At 36.4% G+C, this 19,259-nt stretch overlaps 1 protein-coding gene across 1 annotated transcript in view; it reads right to left on the minus strand.

The window, feature by feature from the left end:
* Positions 1–2,189: 2,189 nt before the first annotated feature.
* PGAP1 (GPI inositol-deacylase) overlaps positions 2,190–19,259 on the minus strand; it is a 72,720-nt gene continuing 55,650 nt past the window's right edge. The window contains exons 13-15 of the mRNA XM_081731432.1: positions 18,772–18,977; positions 7,994–8,095; positions 2,190–3,303 (exon numbers count right to left, since the gene is read on the minus strand). Of these exons, the coding sequence (XP_081587558.1) occupies positions 3,048–3,303; positions 7,994–8,095; positions 18,772–18,977 (564 nt within the window). The 3' untranslated portion in view covers positions 2,190–3,047. The remainder of the gene's footprint in view (positions 3,304–7,993; positions 8,096–18,771; positions 18,978–19,259) is intronic.

Genomic DNA, 19,259 nt, shown 5'->3' on the forward strand with positions numbered 1-19,259 from the left:
CCCATGGATATGCACTGTAGGCTAAAAGTTGATGATGATTGCACACGAATGATGATGGAAAAATTGGTTGATCTGGGAAGTGCGAGGAAATGGGAACACGACGACGTTTTCCAGTACAAAGCTACATGGTCAGGTTTCAAACCAGGGATTTTGAGGCTAGATATGAGGCTCTATTATTAAGTCAATTCCCCCCCCCCCCTTTTTCATAATAAAGAACATGTATCAAACCTTATTAGTGTAACTTCCTCAGTTGCTTCGATTATGATGGACCTTTATTGCTAAAAGTAATAAAGTAAGACTACAAGTCGTGACATCAAGAAATGATTTAACTGTTTGGTGGGCACGAATACCAGAATATTTTTATCAGTGATTTTCAGGCAAAAAGTTAAAAGTACATACAAGAAAATAATACATAACAAAATACACATTTTTTAAAAACTGTTAATACTACCAATATATGATATAGGAGTGAATAACAAAATATTGTAAAAAAAAATATTCTGTGAACACAAACAATATTGTGACTGAAAAGTAGTAGCAATTCCAACGAAAAGAATACCATAAGGAAGTATTCATATAATCTTGATAGTCCAACATCAAATTTAATGATCATGAATAATTGACCTAACATTAGATTTCAAGCTTGAGAGTTTAAAGCTATCCTTCTTTTTAGGTCGTAGATGAAACATACTTGTCTGAATCAAAAATTTTATTACAGTAATAAAAATTTAGCCGAGAGTTATTTGACATGGAATATTATTTCCCCATCTACTTACCAAACCTACCGTAACTCAAGTTTTGCGATTTCTGTTTCTTACGTACTTTTCGTAGTCAGGAATTAAGTGAATTTTTGACAAAACACTTAAAAATTTAGATATCAAAACGCACAACATATACACCAAGGATTGTTACTATTAGTGCAAAAGTAAATCCACAAAATGTCAATCTAAAAAATAACAACGTTTCTATTTGTTACGAAGCAAGTTCACGAATTAAGCTTTGTTATTAATATTATTTTACTCTTATCTCACCTGAAATTTAACTTCATTTCAATATTCTCCATTATACAAGCTTTGTCTATTATATACTATAATTAAATAATAAACTAATTGCTGAGCAAAGCAAACTAATTATATTATAAACTCTAGGTTTACTACTCTTGCTTAGTGCCTGATGAAGCCAAGTGGTTAACTGGTGAAACTGTCACAAAATATCAGTTTTGTAATAAAATTGTCTTGCTTTGCTCAGCGATTAATTTATTATTTAACTTTATTTCAACCTCATAAAACTCTCTTAAGTAAATCATAATCCACTTTCAGGTACAAATATATTGTTTTAATACAAACAATGTATTCTTCCAAAAATCCAGTATGAAATATATATATAAATTTTATTTATATATATGTTTATTTATGTTTAACTATTCTGTTCTCATTCCAAGATTACAAAATTAAATTGATGAATGAAGGAACATGGAACGCACATTCTTCTTTTTTTTTAACATCTTATATAAATATACACAATTATACAACAAACATACAACACACACGGACATACAAACTTTCTCAACATATACGTATATGGTAACGCATTTTTAGAATTTGATTGAACAATAAAATACGAGGCGCATGTCAAAACAGTTCCAATTTTTTACGCGGGGTTGGCAACACTGATGAAATTGAGCATGCCCCAGTATTCTGTGGTGGATACAGAGAGAGAATCGTCCGAGTGGAGCTGGGTAAGTGTGAGTAGCAATAAGGTGAAATGGCTGCCCTAACACAAAATTCCGCAAATGTGAAGTGACACCTACATACGATTTCTGAACGCAGAATGCAACTGACATCTATTGAGAATTGTGTGCCATTTACGGATAACAGTAATGAGTGAAGGGGAGGTCAGGCAATGGAACAGAGAGTTTCAAGAAGGGCGTTCAAATGTTCATAACGATGAGCGTAACGGAAGGCTTAATATGCAGATGGACGATTTTGTGGAACGCGTTAACGAGATAATGCAATCCAGTCGCCGCTTCACAATAACTAAACTCGTTAAGCAGTTTCCAGAACTGTCTGCGAAAACAGTACATCGAATTTTTATAGACAAGCAATTTTTCTAAAATTGTATGCAAGGTGGACGTCAAAAATGCTGACAGACGCTCACAAAGAGCAAAGAATAAGAGTTTTATTTTTCCCCCCGCTGGATAGAGAATGGGGATCACCTGTTTTCTCACATAGTAACAAAAGATAAAACCTGGATATCGTACACCACTGGGGAGTCGAAGCAGCAGTCAATGCAGTGGCGGCACCCTGGTTCCCCTAAAGCGAATGAATTCAAATAAACACCATCAGTTCACAAAATCATGGCAACCGTGTTTTGAACCAAAAGAGTGTGATTCTTATGGAATTCTTGGAACCAGGACGAACAATTCCGCAGACGTGTACTGTCAAACGCTGAATAATCTGAGACGTACCATCCAAAATCAACAGATAAGAATGCTACACTCTGGAATTATTCTGATTCCTAACAACGCCCGCTCACACACAGCTGCTCGTACTGTTGAAACAATTCAAAAATTTCAATGGTAATTATTCAATCCTCCTCCTTACAAACCCGATCTTGCCCCCAGCGATTTCTTTCCTTTTCTTCGCTTGAAAAAGTCGCTTGCATTGAAGCGTTTCAACGATAGTAAAGTACTCAAGTACTCTCAGGCGGCAGATGCACATAGATTATACACATAGGATATACAAAAGCTTGTGCCACGCTACCAGAAATATCTAGATGTTTGGTGAATACTTCAAAAAAAAGCCAACGTATGCACTTGTATATCAATCACAACAAATTTTTCCTCTATCATTTTCTTGTTTTAAAAAATATCGGCCTTTTTTGACATGTGCCTCGTATTATAATCAACAATACTGTTTAGCATATAAAATCAGTATACTTAAAATTTTATTCATACCATTAAATGTGAGCAAACACACAAGTTTATCACAGAACCTTATTCATATTTATTTCAAACGATTTTCCATTTTTCACTTCTCTCGCAGAGACTATAAGCTCTTCTTGCCATCTGCTGATGTGCCAGGTTTTTCACAGCTGCCCCCTTCATCATCTGAATGTGAAGGCGAATGTGGAAGAGACTGGGGATCTGAAGGTGGCATTCTCGCAGCAAATATCTGATGAAGACTTACGAGGAGGAAAACGCACGAACTAAAGTAACTAATTCGATATAATGAAACGGGAGCATAGATGAGTGTTATTACTGATACACAGTATACAATCCATGAGACGAAATTGTAGTATTTCCTGCAAGTATGATTTTTAAAAAAATAATCAGAGGTAAAATATATAAACATGTCTAAACACGCATAATCTATGTTAATCTCGCTACACTGATCACCAACGCATAATCTATGTTAATCTCGCTATATATTGTATACAGATATACACTGATCACTAGCTGAATTAGAGAAACCTACCTAATACCGTGTAGCACCATCTTTCGCTCTGATAACGGCGGCTATCCGCCGTGGCATGGACACCACGAGGCGCCTGAAGTGTTGTGGCATCTCAATACATATCTGCTGCAAAGTCTCCCACAGAGCGCGCAGGTTGGTCGGTAGTGGATTCACAGCCCGAAGGCATCATTCCATGGCATCCCAGATCTGTTCGATAGGGCTGAGGTCCGGTGACCGTGATGGCCAGGGAAATGTTGCCAGATCAGAGGAGTGCTCATCAAACCAGTCTGCTGCCATCTAGATCGGTGGGTTGGCGCATTGTTATGTTGAAAGATGGGGGTTACCATCCGGATGTTGCAGCCGAGCAAATGACAGGACATGGTCATCCAGCAAATCGCGTTAGCGTACACCTGTGAGGGACTGTGTCACACATGTAAAGAGACCCATTTCAGAGCACGCAACATGCCCCAGATAAGAATACCACGAACATCGGCCTGCACAGTTCCCTGCTGGAACGATGGATCCATTGCCTCGTGCGGCTAGCGACGCACCCGCACCCGTAACCGTCCATCGACATGTACCAATATGAAACGTGATTCATCTCTGCAGACAACCCTTTTCCTCATTTCCATGGTCCAGTGGCGGTATTCCTGTGCCCATGCTAGATTATGTTTTCAGTGTTGTGCGGTTAGAAGAGGTACTCGCGTGGGTCGATCGCTCTGTACCATATGGCGAGTAGGTAGCTGTTAACACGGCGTTGTTGACCTGCATTGAACCTCTATGCAACTTAACGCACTGTGGCCCGTCTATCAGCTGTTACGATGCGATCCAGTCGGCGTCTACTCCTGTCGTCGACACGCACCTGGCCACGGCAGTTTACCCGTGCGGGTGCGGTTTTACCGGAAGCCTGGTACTCACGATACACCCTTGACACTGTTGCCTTTGAAAATCCGACTGCCAGAGTCACTTCCGAAATCGAGCCACCCAATCGTCTGGGCCCCACGATTTGACCACGGTCAAATACACTCAGGTCCTTCATCTTACCCATCACACACTGCACTGACATGGATACCAAGAGAGGAAGCATACGGCAACAGTACACACGAGATGCGTTTCCTTCACATGCACTGGTGCAGCTTCTGCAGGGCGATTTCAACAACTGTCCTGCTGTCTCTAATTCAACTGGTGATTAATGTATAATCTGCATATATTAACCTGCACAAAAAAAGTTCTGACTGATTCACCAATGCCTAGGCCACATTATTTAAACTTAAACTTAAGTTTGGATAGTACATAGGATTTATGGCATAAGGTACCACTAAAGAAGGATTTTTGGAAATCTGACGTGAAGGGACTGAAGGGTTGGAAGTTCAATTATTATAAAGAGGCATGAAATTCGGTATCTGAACTTCTCATTTCAAATAATTAAACAGGAATTTCAACGTTCTTTTACATTTGACCTAGAAGGGAAGAGAAAGGGGTGGGTGGTTCACTTATGTAGGTCAAATATCAAAACACGATGAAACACATGTTAATTATTTTAAATGAGAAGTCATAATTCCAAAGTTCATGTGTCTAAAAGTTGAGATTTCCGAATATAGACAACATATTACTGAAAATTCAATTCAACTTGGAATCCCTAATGTTTAGAAATATAAAATTTGGTTTAAACTTTTCATTTTAAGTAGCATACAACGTAAGGAATTCTGTGATATGGGCATCTTAGTGAACTACCCTCATCCGTTTTTTCCTACCCATTTAGATTAAATATTTTGAAACGCCTACACACACGTTCAATTATTTTAAATGAAAACTCGAAATTTCATGTCTCTAACCGTAAGAGATTCTCAAATATAGACATCATCATATTGTAAATTTAATATGTGAGTTACAATTATTAGATTTCCAAATTACGTTATGCATAAGTGTCCGCCTTACAGAACGGTTTTGTCCGTCCGTCAGCTGACTGGTATCAGAGCAAAAACGGTAAGAAATATCGAGATATGGTTTTTTGTAATCGATTCAGCATCCTAGAGATAAATTTCATCTTCAGTGTTAATTCTCTATTCAAACCGGAAGTGGTTCAAACTAGTCATTTCCGGTTGCAACGTTTATCGCTATAGAACGACAACGGTAACAGATATAAAGAAGCGGTTTTTTTAAAAAAAAAAAAAAAAGATTCAGCGTCTTAAGACAACACATTATGACTATCCACAATACTTTTAACTAAACCAAGAGTGGTTTAATATACTATTCCGGTTTCAATACTGATTTTCATAGATAAGAAACAGTAAATGCTATCAAGATGTGATTTCTTGTAATCGATTTAGCGTCCCAAGAACAGGTTCCATCTGCTCCGTTAACCCTTTATTCTAACTAGAACTAACCAACTATTTCCGGTTTCAAAGTTTATGGCTATAGAACGAAAACGGTAACATATATTAAGAAGCAGTTTTTTGCAAACGATTCACCGTCTCAAGAAAACATATCATAATTATCCAAAATACTCTACTTAAACCGGAACCGGAAGCAGTTCAAATTTATTACTTCCGGTTTCAATATTGATTTCCGTAGTGGAAAACGGTAAAAGATATCAAGATGTGGCTTTTCCAATGGATTCATTGTTTTGAGAATACATTCTATCTCCTCCTTTAGCACCTATTCATAACGGAAGTGGTTGAAATAACCGATTTTTAATTTCAACCTTTATTGCCATAGAGTAAAAACAGTTAAGGGATAGCGAGTACTAGCTTTTTGATATGGATTCGGTATCAGAGGATCTATTGCTGCCACTACTCATACATCAACTATTTCAAATTTGAGTATTGAAGTCGCATAGTTTGAAAGTCTTAGTTTCATACTGTGAAACGATACTCACTTGCCATAGTAAGATTCCATGCCTTGGAATCCCTAAATTTCGAGATAAAAAATTTGGTATTAAAACTTTTCATTTAAGGTAATTAAACAGGTGTTTAAGCGTTTTAAAATATTTGATGTAGGTGGGAAGGAAAAAACGGGTAGGAGTGATTCACTGTATCACGGAATTCTTTACGTTTAGAGAAATTATATTCCGTATTTAGAATTTTTATTTAAAATAATCAAACACATGTTTCCGAATTGCTTGATATTTGATGCAGAAAGAGAGAGAAAGGGGTAGATGGCGAGTAGTGTGTGTGCTGGTCAGCCAGCCCGTCTGACATCTGCCTACATACCATACATTTATATTATATATATATATATATACCACTGTATATTAGTATGGTTTGTAAAATTGCTTATTTTATTACTTTACTACAGACCAGCGTACATTAGTCTTGTTTTTCGTCTATTTTTCGATTATCTCAATTTTTGATTGTTCGCTTCGGTTTCGGTTCCGATTAGTTCGGATAATTCGTGTTCTACTGTAATAAATAATGAATGACCTACAAAAAATGCAAGTGTCACAGGTGGCGTGGGAGATCCGGGTTCGATCCCGGTAGGAGTTCATGTGGTTTGGATCCTACGTTAAGCTGTAACTCCACGTCTCATATAGCCTCGCTGGTGAAAGGGACGCTACACTCATGATCAAATTGAATCAAAGCTCCACAAGAATTCAGTCTAATAAGACACGAGTTCTTATTTATTTTATATTATATTTTTACAGCATACTTGTACATATCTGCCTGATAACGAAAATTTTAACTTCGTTTACTGTATTAACTTACGCTATATAATAATTTTCCCTTCATCTGATACATGTACTGCTATCAGTAATTAATTAAGCAGAACTTCACTATTTTCTATGTAAGAAATTCAAGGACGCCTGGTTACTAATGTGGAAGGGGATCTACAAAAAAGTGAGCATAAGTGAAGACATCCAGGAACATGTCTCTCTTGAAAGAAACCTGAAGCATAGGAGAGTTTCCGAGAAAAGATGAAACTAAGAATAGGTAAATGGACTGAAGAAAAAGACAAAGAACACCAAGAAAGAATGCGGTAACAGTGAACACAATTTGAAGTAACAGTAAAAAAACACCTGAAACAGCGTGATTCATTGTTCGTAATAATAATAATAATAATAATAATAATAATAATAATAATAATAATAATAATAATAATAATAATAATAATAATAATAATAATAATAATAATAATAATAATATTTTTATATCCCGTTCAGCAGCGAGGCTATATGAGACGTGGACCTACTGATTAACGTGGAATCTGAACACGAGCTCCCGCCAGGTATCGAACCCGGGTCTCCCATGCCAAAGGAGCGTACGTTAACAGCTTTGCCACGTAGAACTCGAATGCCTGTTCTTGTACTCATTTACAGTATACAATTATTATTTGTAGATTTACTACAATATTTAAGAAGCATCACGGTTGGTTACCATTTTCAAAACCCCGTAGTCTCTATTTCCTAAAGGTTACCTATCCTATAGGGAAGCGAACACATTATTCAATTCTCTCACAATTAGTAAAATGCTTAATGTGCGATATTTTTCAAAATCTCTGCACTACAATCTACTCATAAACAATGTCTAAAATATACTTACAAATTGGTCTTGGGAGCCTTTCCATGCCATAACACTGCTATGCATACAACAAGAATGATTGAAGGGATGTGTGATGGATCGGGATTTAATTTAGTTTGGTACCTGCAAGATGAATCAAAATTTTATACACACATAGGTAAAGAAGGCGATAAAAGTCTCTGATAGTCACATACATCACTTTACACTACGCCTGGACGCAGTAATGCTACTACTGAGACATGTGGTGTATACTTGGAAAAATATTTGAATATGAAATTCGCAGTTCGGCAATCTAATCCAAAACATCGATGCTTTGAGTTGTTTCTTGAAGAAGAAAACATGAAAATCAGCGGGTAAAAGGTCTGAATTAAATAGCTTATGTTCTAGCATTTTTCATGAAACTGGCGTAGTAGAGCACTTGATTCATGAGAAATGAGTGTTCGGGAGTTACTATCTACAGATGAATGTCGATCGTCATTATCTTATCCTACACAATACATAATTCGTTATCAGAGGAATTTTCCACTTGAATCGTTATGATGCATTTATGAATTCATTAGGCAATTGTCGATGCCCCACTGGATATACATATTACAATTCTCTGTAGCACCTGTTGCTTCCTGCAAGTTTCTAGTATTTCGTGCTTGCCAGACTAACACTACAGACAACTCAACTAGCCAGTCAGTATTTAGCTTGAAATAGTCAATATTCATATGATTAGAAATACTTCTATGATATCATCTAGTGTTTAAACGAACTTAATATGTAAATGAACTTCATTCAATTATACTTCTAAAATTTTATTACGTTGTCCAAGTCAAACATGCGTAACTATTTATTTCAATAAACATGAAATATTACAAAAGTAAAATGTCAATAGGTTTACATGTGCAGTAATTAATGTTCGATGTCAACGCCCCAAAAGCACCCTGAAAGAGCCACGCGCAACCCTATCATCACTGATTCGTTTAATAGCTTTCAGCTTATCCAAGTTAGTGTTACACATAATCTCTTTCAGCGTTTCAGCACTGTTTTGGAATGCTGGCAGCGTGTCATCGAGTGATGGACACTTCAGTTTCATAGCACGTCCTATTTATGACATATTGAAATAAACGTTGAAGCATGTTTGACGTAGCCTAATGTTACAATTTAATTAACTGATTACAAAGGGCATCTCTAGTGACTCTTTCTTGACCGATGAGTACCAGGGTCAATATGGGTATGTGAAGAACTGGTAGACTCTGTAGATCACGAATATGTTGATTTTGATGTCACAAAGTGACGTGTGTTTGAACAGGATTAGAAAAAACGATCGACGGTTTCGACAGTGTTGTAGCCACTTCTAAGGTCACCGTGCGCCACTGAAGAGGCTTCCGGTGGAGATCTTTAGGTCTGTCCTCACCTCCTGATTCTGCTGCGTAATTCTATGCCGCATATTACACACGAAATTAGAGATCCAGCAGGATCCTCACAAGAAGTGATGAGAACACTCCCAGAAGCACGTATTGTTTATTTGTGAGGGGGTACGTATCTCCGGTGACTGACAGGCCCCTCGGGCAGTATGGATATAAGTAGAACGTGTAGACACGTTAGTTTCCAAATATGTGAACCACGATGTCGCATTTGAAGTTATTCCAGTGCCAGGCCCAAAACAGCCATACACCGCTGATTGCTGTCGGCTATTTCGACCCATGCGTCAGCTGAGCTTGGTTTGTGTGTGTGTGAGAGAGAATAAATTGAACTGTGACTCCCCCATAAGACACTCCTAGCTATGGGCCTGCTGGATATCACAACTAAGCCCAAGAATGGGAGGTGACACATGGGTCGAAATAGCCGAGAGTGATCTGAAGTGTTTGGCCGTTTTGAGCTCCGGCTCTGAAACAACTTCAAATGTGACACCGGGGTTTGCATATTTGGAAACTAGCGTGTCTTTTCGTTCTCCCCATACCCACAATGCTCAAGGGGCCCATCGGTTACCGGAGATATTCGCTCTCACAAATAAACAATACGTTTCTGGGCCAGTTCTCGTCACTTGTTGTGAGGATCCTGCTGGATCTCTGTGGTTTCGTGGGTAGTGTGCGGGATAGAATTACGCAGCAGAGTCAAGAGATAAGGACAGACCCAAAGATCACCGGAAACCTCTCCAGTGGCGTACGGTGACCCGAGAAGTCACTACAACATCGGGACCGTCGATCGGGTTTTCGACTCCTGTTCGAACACACTTCATTTTGTGACATCGAAACCAATGTACTCGTGACCTACTGTGCCTACCGATTCTCTACATATCCATATCGACTCTAGTACTCACCGGTCAAGAAAGTAGGAAGTCAACAATGCATTGGGTGGAGATGCCCTTCATATTAAAAATGGACGACAAGCTTCAGATTTAAATATCAGCTTTAAATATTTATCAGAATTTGAAAATGCAAACCTTATTGTTTAATATTTCCAATTCGATTATTTCTAATCTTGCATCCTAACTATTAATTAGTCACACAATTATAGTGATGCCAAGATTTATCTTATTTCAAATTCAGTTATAATAAAATAATTACTTTTAAATATCTTCTATTTTAAGTCTCTTTCATGGGCCGTGTCCAAAAGATACAAGTGCGCATTCGAAGCATGCTTATTTCCGGAAATGACGTCACCTAGTGTGCGTCAAAAGGTCCAATCCACAAATTTGCGTGTGTGTGAGGATGTACACTACAGTACACTTGTGTGCTTAACATAGCGGTTTTTCGTAACAGCAACAACGATATTATCAAAATGACCTAATAAAATTTTAAAAGGCATATTTTAAATATTTTTGATAAGGTGAATATTTTTGTTAACTTATCTTATAATAATTTACTTTTTAAATATACAAATTAATGAATTTTTAAGTGGAATATAAATGTTACACAAATAACAAACGTATTTATGTTACGTTCTCTATGCATGCAATGGAATTTAAAATAGTGCAGGAAAAGTAACCAAATAATTTCTTTAATAATGCTATAAATATATTTGTGCTTAAAATATTACATGGTTTATGTAGCTTAATTGCGATAATTAGATTATCGATAATGCAGTCATTTGTGCGTAAATTACAAATTTTAATGGCATATGGATTAAAATTTTAAGCTTTAGCATACAATAATGAATACCTAGATTATTTATTACCCTATGGCTACAGCTACAGCTTCAATGTTAATTCGTAGATAGATAGGCCTAACTTTCCAGTTTTGATCCTAAACAAACTAATTTCTTTCAAAGCTTCCATACTTTTTTGCACTTCACGGGTACAGAAACAAAACCTGCTAAATCCATTTTTCACCCCTGACTTGGTCTAAGTGAAGGACTGTAATATGATAATTACAGTACATTTTGCATTTTTGACAGCTGTAACTAAAAGTTAAATACGGATCAAAAATTTCTTTCTACACATTTATCAAAGATTTCACACATTATTATTAATTCATATAATTCCATTACTGTACCCACTATGAAACGATTATGAACAAGTAATTTCTTCCGTGTAGTTGAATAATGAGAATCATTACATAACAAAGAATACTGCAAATCGTCTCTTAATTTTCATAAAATTCTTATTATATTAGAAGCTTTTTTTATGGTTATACTTGGACGAGGAGATTTGTTTCATAACTGCAGATTAAGAATATGGAAACACGATTTCGAAGATTTACGAGTAAAATCCATAGATTCACAAAGAGAAAGTAACAAAGAAAAAGGAACTTAATTATTAGCGTTCTATGATAGAAATAGTAAAATCAGTATGCCTGTAACTGAAGCAATACGGTAGAACTACTACAACTACAGTGAAGCAATTATACACTATATGAACTCTCTCCCAAAGTAGTTTCGCGCCACATTATTGTAAATAGCGCTCCCCTCAGTACCTTCGGTGTCCTTACGCTCTTGTAAGTCCTTGCTTTCACTTGCAGTGAAATTCCTAAGTTACTTTGCAACAGTGTCATCAGCGCCCTAACCACTAGTACTACTCTTCTCCCGGTGGATTAATCAATATTCCCTCTCGCAAGCATGCCTAATGAAATAGAACATAGCCAATAGTTCAGTGGTTTTTATGCTGTTACGAGTTTATTGTGCACATAACGCAATATGTATATAGTTATTGCCTTTACGCTAGGCTCTTGTTAATCTGAGCGTGAGAGATCCGAAATGACCAATATATGCAGCTACGGCAAAGGTGAAACTTTTGGCATACATAAAAAACCTCTTAAGTCATTTTATGGCTGCTCCATATTGTCAATCTGTACGATATATTTACCCTTAATATAACTGGAAAGACATTCATTTAAAAAAAAAAAAAAGCATTAGTTTATTTTTTCTACCACGCGAAATTCTCTCTTCTTTTGTTATCAATGTTCCATGTTCCACCACGATGAGGCGCTGTAACGAAATGTGGATCAAAATTTAATTTGACGAAATGTACATTATCTAGTGTGTACTCCATTTGTAGACTTCGGGCGTGCATCCTCCACTTTGCACTTTTAGACACGGCCATGGTCTCTCTTTCTAAGTTACTCATACCTACTTACAGAACTATTAAGTTACTCATACTACTTAATAGTTCTTCGAAATTTTTATGTAAATGGACTTCAATGCACACACATTAATCGTAAGTAACTTGCGGTCTTTTTGGGTCTAAGTCTGTATCAGCTTATTTCGTACACGCCTTTTTTGCAGTACGGAGCTAGCTTCAACTTAAAATGATCGGTTTTGGAAAATACGAGAACTTAATTTTCTTGCCTTACAGAACACTGAGAACTATAACCAGCTACAAAGGTTTTAAACAATAAGGTGTGTTAGCGATTACTTATTGTTCTCTAGACCTTTTAATTGAAGTAATTTCTCAACTGCCTTCCAAAGCTCCCTCGTGGCGAAGTGGTTCGTGTCCGTGCCTTTGGCGTCGGAGATTCGGATTCAATTCCCGGCGAGAGTTCATGTGGTTCTGATCCCACATTAAGCTGTAGGCCTACTTTCTAAGCTTCGCTGCCGAAAGGGACGCTAAACTTAAATCACATAAAAAATCAACTGCCTTACAATGTTTGTCAACACTGAAAATTCAATATTTCAGATGAATCGAACTCAGAATCGCACGCTCCAAAGGAACGACGGCTAACTATCGGTTATAGGTAAATCATTCAAGCAAACAAAACTCATTTAAATATTTATGACAATCTAAACTCATTTAAATATTTATGACAATTTGTCAGCTTGGCCGACACTTCATCTCTGCATCGAAAACTGAGTTAATATTTTTGATCCAGGTATGATACGAAATGTCCACTTTCAACACGTCAAATTTAGGGATGGTCTTTTTCGAAAAATCTGTTTTTCGATTTTCGGAATTTTCGTTTTTCGCTTTTTTGAAAAATGTTTCGTTTTTTCAAAAAAATTTTCGTTTTTCGAAAAGTTTTTCGTTTTCGAAAAAGTATTTTTCGAAAAATGTGGCCATCCCTAGTCAAATTCAGGTAAGCTTGTAAGAACTTAATATTGGAGAAAAAATATCCAGAAAAACAATCATGATATAATTATTAAGATATAAAAGTGGGTTCCGGTGAATATTCAGGCACTTTGTCTGTACACTACGAAGCACACAGTTTAGTAATGTATTAGGCGCAGTGGTTCTCAAACTTGTTGTTACCGCGGCCCACATTAAATATTAAAAAGCACTTTGTGGCCCACCTACTTTTATTCAAATACACATTGTCATTCTACGTAATGGTGGTATTTCAATTTTGTAAATCATAATTCTAATTTTTCCATATAAAGGTAACACAGAGCTCACACTATTATCAACGCAATGCTCTACCTTGTGAAAGATTTTTACTCACCCATTCTCTTTCCGTCCTAATCGAACATTTCTACTGATTGTACAACAGGGCAGGGCTGTGAGTAACCACTTACTCTTCATTTCATTAACAAACGCTTCCAATGTTCATTTCCTGAATGATACTTACTTTACAACATATGTTTCTGCATCAAAATAAAATTTTCATAATTAAAAGATAAAACTTCTCACGACCCAGCAAAAAACGGCCCGCGACCCACACTTTGAGAAACACTGTTAGGATGTTTCAATTTATTTTCTTCGTTTCTGAGGTTAACTACTGAGCCATCATGAACCCTAAGCGAGAAAGAAGTTGGATATATTTGGAACTATGAAACAGAATATACAACAGAACAAATGCAATGTACTCCTGTTGCAATGCAATGCAATTTCAAAAACAATTTGTAAAATTTCTTGCAAATCCGGCTTCCTTATTATACAATACAAGGTGAGTCATAAAGCAACCAGGTTTATTTTGCTTCTTATTTGAAGCAAGCAATATGCAGGCATGCATTACCTACGGGTTCTATGCCCGTGCCACTGTTATGAGATCTAGCTGCCACGGAGAAAAGAGTGTAAAAACCGCGTTCAGGACATGCTAATACGTGAGAAGTGTGCTAAACCAAGTCAATGGCGATCCAATGAGTGTTCCGTGCAGTAGTTTATCGCAGAGACGTCTCGAAAAGCCATGCATATAGCATTGGGCTCAAAGTGGCGCAAGAAGGGTTTGAAGGCAACATTCTCCTTTCTGAATTGAAGAGAACACTGAAAATGGGGAGGAGATGAGGCAAACGAACGATGATCATTACAAGATGCGAGTAGTTAACGAATTGGAACTTGGTGAAAAATTAGTACATGTTCAGTTCTACGAGGTCTTTCTGAATATATCAACGAAAGGTTCAGGACATGTTGATGCTCTCTGATAAGGATCACTTGATATCAGGTTCGTAATCAAATAACTACCAGCTTTTGGAGCACCGAGAACATGTGCGGATTTCATCACAATTGTTGGCGACGAGGTACCGAATCATTAACTCTACGATCATTGCCACAGCTTTCTTTCAAAATGTCAATGGAACAAAATGCATTGTCGTTGCGGAGCGCTACATGCTGAGAGGTTTTATCGTCCGCCCTATAATTTCGCTTTATGAAGTCAGATTGTTTCCATACGACAGGCTACTGTACATACTTCCTTTATGTTTGTGGTGGAACTGCGCTCACTATTTCCTCACTCTCGATCTGGTGACGTTCCTTGGCCAATATGTTTACCAGATTTAAAGCCTATGTTAAAGTCACGAACTTGGTCACAAGCTGCTATCCTTGATTTATTCCTTATTACTATTTTACACAAGGTAGTACTACGTACGACCGATATATCGCATGAGCAATATTTTTTAAACGGCTAGGATGGCACAAAACAATTTTGTATTCTACGTACATGTTTATTATATCCTACCTCAGATATAATTCCTTAAACAGTAAAAATTTGCTTTCTTCTATTCGATTCAGCATTATAATCTTAAATTTCTTCCACAGCTAACATTACAATTCAATCGACATTTCACTATAAACAACGGAACAAAATATCAAGGAAGAATTCTTTAAATGTTTCTGAACTGTCAAACTGAATGGCGCAAACAAATGATCTTGTTTGCCAACCCAATAATATGGCGTCAATTACTTGTTCTTTTCCGCCAACCCTACAGGCTATAGACATATTTTGAGAGTCGCGGAAGTCCCGAGTCTAGGAAACTTGTGAGAACATCCGTACTGAATTATCGTTATTCCTATTGCTATACACTATTCCGAGAACAGCGGTGATCATTTGCGTGACGCGTCTTCAGTTTGGTTACTGTACACTGTATGGAAGTCCCAACCTGCCTGACATTCCTATACAATCGCTATATTCGTTTGAACAAAGTGTTTTATATTGTTTGAATCTGACACGCTTTTTGATTCATTCTGTATGTGTTACTGTTTAATTAATTTCATGTGTCTGTTATGGAACAAATACCAGATAATGCTTCGTTCCCACTTCACTCCAAGAAAATTACAAGATAGGCTAATAATGAATAACTTCATATAGAAATGTATTCCAAATTTATATATCACAGCATATGTTATAAAATAGTTATGAACCTATCTTACCTACTGTGTGGAAGAGTGTCTACAGGAAAATAAAAAAAGTGTCAACACGAAAAAACAATATAATATGTACTATCCATTCAATTGCATGCCATATTACTGTTATAAAATGGAAAACAGTCTCTAATACTATGTATATGGTTAGTAACGAGTAATGTAAAATTTTAAACACTCATCTAATACAAGGTGGACCATAATACCTCCTTGTAATTTTAAAACTAAGGAACAGAAAAATCTAAAAATTTGTACCATGCAAATATCGACAGAGGGACATTGTTTGGGATATTCTGTGATATCCCAAAGTAAACAGTGTTGCCAATTCAACATTTTTTCAAATATCACTATGTTAGGTTATTATATATTTCAAAACTACAAGTTACATGAAAATGTACAAGGTTACATTTATTATTCAAAGTTACAAACTAAGGACACTACAAAATCACAAACATACATATTATGCTGGCCTCTACAGCAGTAATAACGCAAGTGAGACAGACGAAGTAATGCACATATAAAGTACTTTAGTGTTTAATACCTTGATTCTGATTTGACGGTTTTCGAATGAATACAAACCAAGTTACAACGAATTGGAAATTTGACATTTTTCAAAAGCTTTCATTTCGAAAAACTGCTTAGATAAGTATCTCATTCAAATGCATAGATAGTTTTAATTGATGTGAAGATCACAATGCTGTTTACAGCAATTTGATATCTCAAACCGGTTTGAAGATACAGTAAAAAAGAATAAAGTTTGCAATACTGATAAATTATGTAATTCCGAACACTTGTAATTTCACCTAAAAAAATGTTGCTCTAATGTTATAGAAACAAGGTACATACAAAATTTCTTTCAAGAGTCCCCACAAATACGCCATTTTAAGTAATATTTCAAACTATGCCATTTTTCATATCTCCTTAATGGTTTGAGATATTAAATTACTTTTAAACGGAATTATGATCTTTATGTTTGATGAAAACAATCTACGTAATTGGATACTTATCTAAACACTTTTTTCGAAATAAAGTCCTCTGGAAAACTAAAATTTTCAATTCCTTGTAATTTTTTTCTATTTGTTCGACCGTAGTATTTAACATTAAGGTACTTTGAATGTGCATTATCCCATCCGTCTCACTTATATTACTGTTGTAGAACCATCCAGAACTAGTTGTTTTTCGATGTCTGTGAAACTGTAGCGTCCTTAGTTTGCAACACTGCATGACAAGTGTGGTATTCTAAGTTCTCGTTTTATATGTAGATTTGAAACTTGTAATAACGTGACGTATTGCCATTTGAAAATGTACAGCTTTATGTTGGGTTGGCAACACTGTTAGCCTTATGGTATCACAGAATATGCAGAACAATATCCCCCTACCAATATTTGCGTAACATAAAATGTCAGCATTTTCTGATCATTAATTTAAAAGTTGCAAGGGTGTTTCAAGGTACATGGCTCACTCTATATTCTAAGGATTCCCACATCACAGCGTAAGCACATGTTTACAAGCAACACGGCGACACGTGCTATTGTTTATAAACAAGCAGACGATACACACGCTAGGAAGACGAAGATCAACACGATGGGAACCGAAAGAGGACGAGTCACCTGAAGAGAGTCTATAAAAGTGGAGCCAAAGAAGAAGGAGGCATCAGTTGACCACTGATCGCTAACCCTTAATAAGCTCTGGAGGTCGCATTGGACGAAAGGGCTCTACATTTCCTAAAATCCCTGGAGGCTGCTTTGAAGCAAAAGGGATTCCTCAACACAAACCATACTTTGCGAGACTGCCATAAGCAGAGGATGTTATCCAAGGACCTTAACCTGAAGTCGCTACAAGATACCCTGGTAGCTGCCATGAGCGAAGGGGTTCCAGTATAAAACATTACTTCCTTCAACTCTGGTCATAAGGAAGGTACATTAACTTTGTAGACACAAAGAATATTTTGTATTTTTGTAAAATAAACAAGTGAAGGGCTAGAATTCCGGACTATCATTGACTCTACCTACACAAATTATCTATATATATAAAAGAGAACGCACAAAATCCTTTGTCCGCTCATCACGCTAATACGGCTGAACCGATTTCTTTCATTTTTGGGGGGTTGTTAGGATTTGGACCCTAGATGGTTTTTATCATATCACTTTAATTTTCAATTACCAGTGTCTTGAGATAATTGACCAATCAGGTGTCAATACGTACAAAAAATCCTTTGTACGCTCATCACGCTAATACGGCTGAACCGATTTCTTTCATTTTTGGGGGGTTGTTAGGATGTGGACCCTAGATGGTTTTTATCATATCACTTTAATTTTCAATTACCAGTGTCTTGAGATAATTGACCATTCAGGTGTCCATACGTAGAAATCCTTTGTTATTAGTTCATCATAGGTATAAAAATAAACGTATTTATATGCAACCCGCATGACCCTGTGACTCGGCGGGTTAACATAACTAACAGGCGCTATAAATCACTTGAAAGCGAAAAAGTAAAAATTATCTAAGTAACAAAGTTTATTGCGTTCCGGGGTGACCGCAGCGAAGCGGGGTGAACGCTGCTAGTTATAATATAATCACAACATTAATTCCAAATTATTTCAAAAACATATTACCACTGTAACAAAAGTAACAGTATTACTTACTTACTTACTTATATATATATATATACAAAAAAAAATATCTAATTCATTACGCCTATACCGTCGGAATTTCTGAAAGTACTTCCCGTTAAATCAAGAACTTTATACACCAATAAACTAACAATTCAGAAAGTAACAGTAAAAACAGCAGGAGGACCTACCTGAAATTTTTTGACCACATAAGAATGCACGGGACATGAATCAGACTTGATGTAAAATAGAGCAACAGCAACGTAAAATGGAAATGAAGGCTTGAACATGAAAGATCACTCATGCTTGGTCCTTTGGCACCCAGAATTTTTTTCTTAATAAATTTTAAAGGGAATTTTATCAATTCTTCTATATACTCCTCATACATTTTACACAACTGAAAGAAACACAAAAATTAAATAAGGTACAAGTGCTTATTATAGAAGATATGCTCAACAGATGGCTAGTACAGCAATGATTTTAACTTCAATGTAAGTTACTTGAGCCAATTTTTGAGCTTTTTACTACAATTCCAATACTCTTAAAAAAAAAAAAAAAAAATATATATATATATATATATATATATATATATATATATATATATATATATATATATGGTGCCTTCCATTTCAATTCAGGCAGAGCATGTACCATCACCATCTCAGATATTGTTGAAACT

The sequence above is a fragment of the Thermobia domestica genome, chromosome 11 (genome assembly GCF_964235325.1).
Source record: "Thermobia domestica chromosome 11, izTheDome1.hap1.1, whole genome shotgun sequence".
Taxonomy (NCBI): Eukaryota; Metazoa; Arthropoda; class Insecta; order Zygentoma; family Lepismatidae; genus Thermobia; species Thermobia domestica.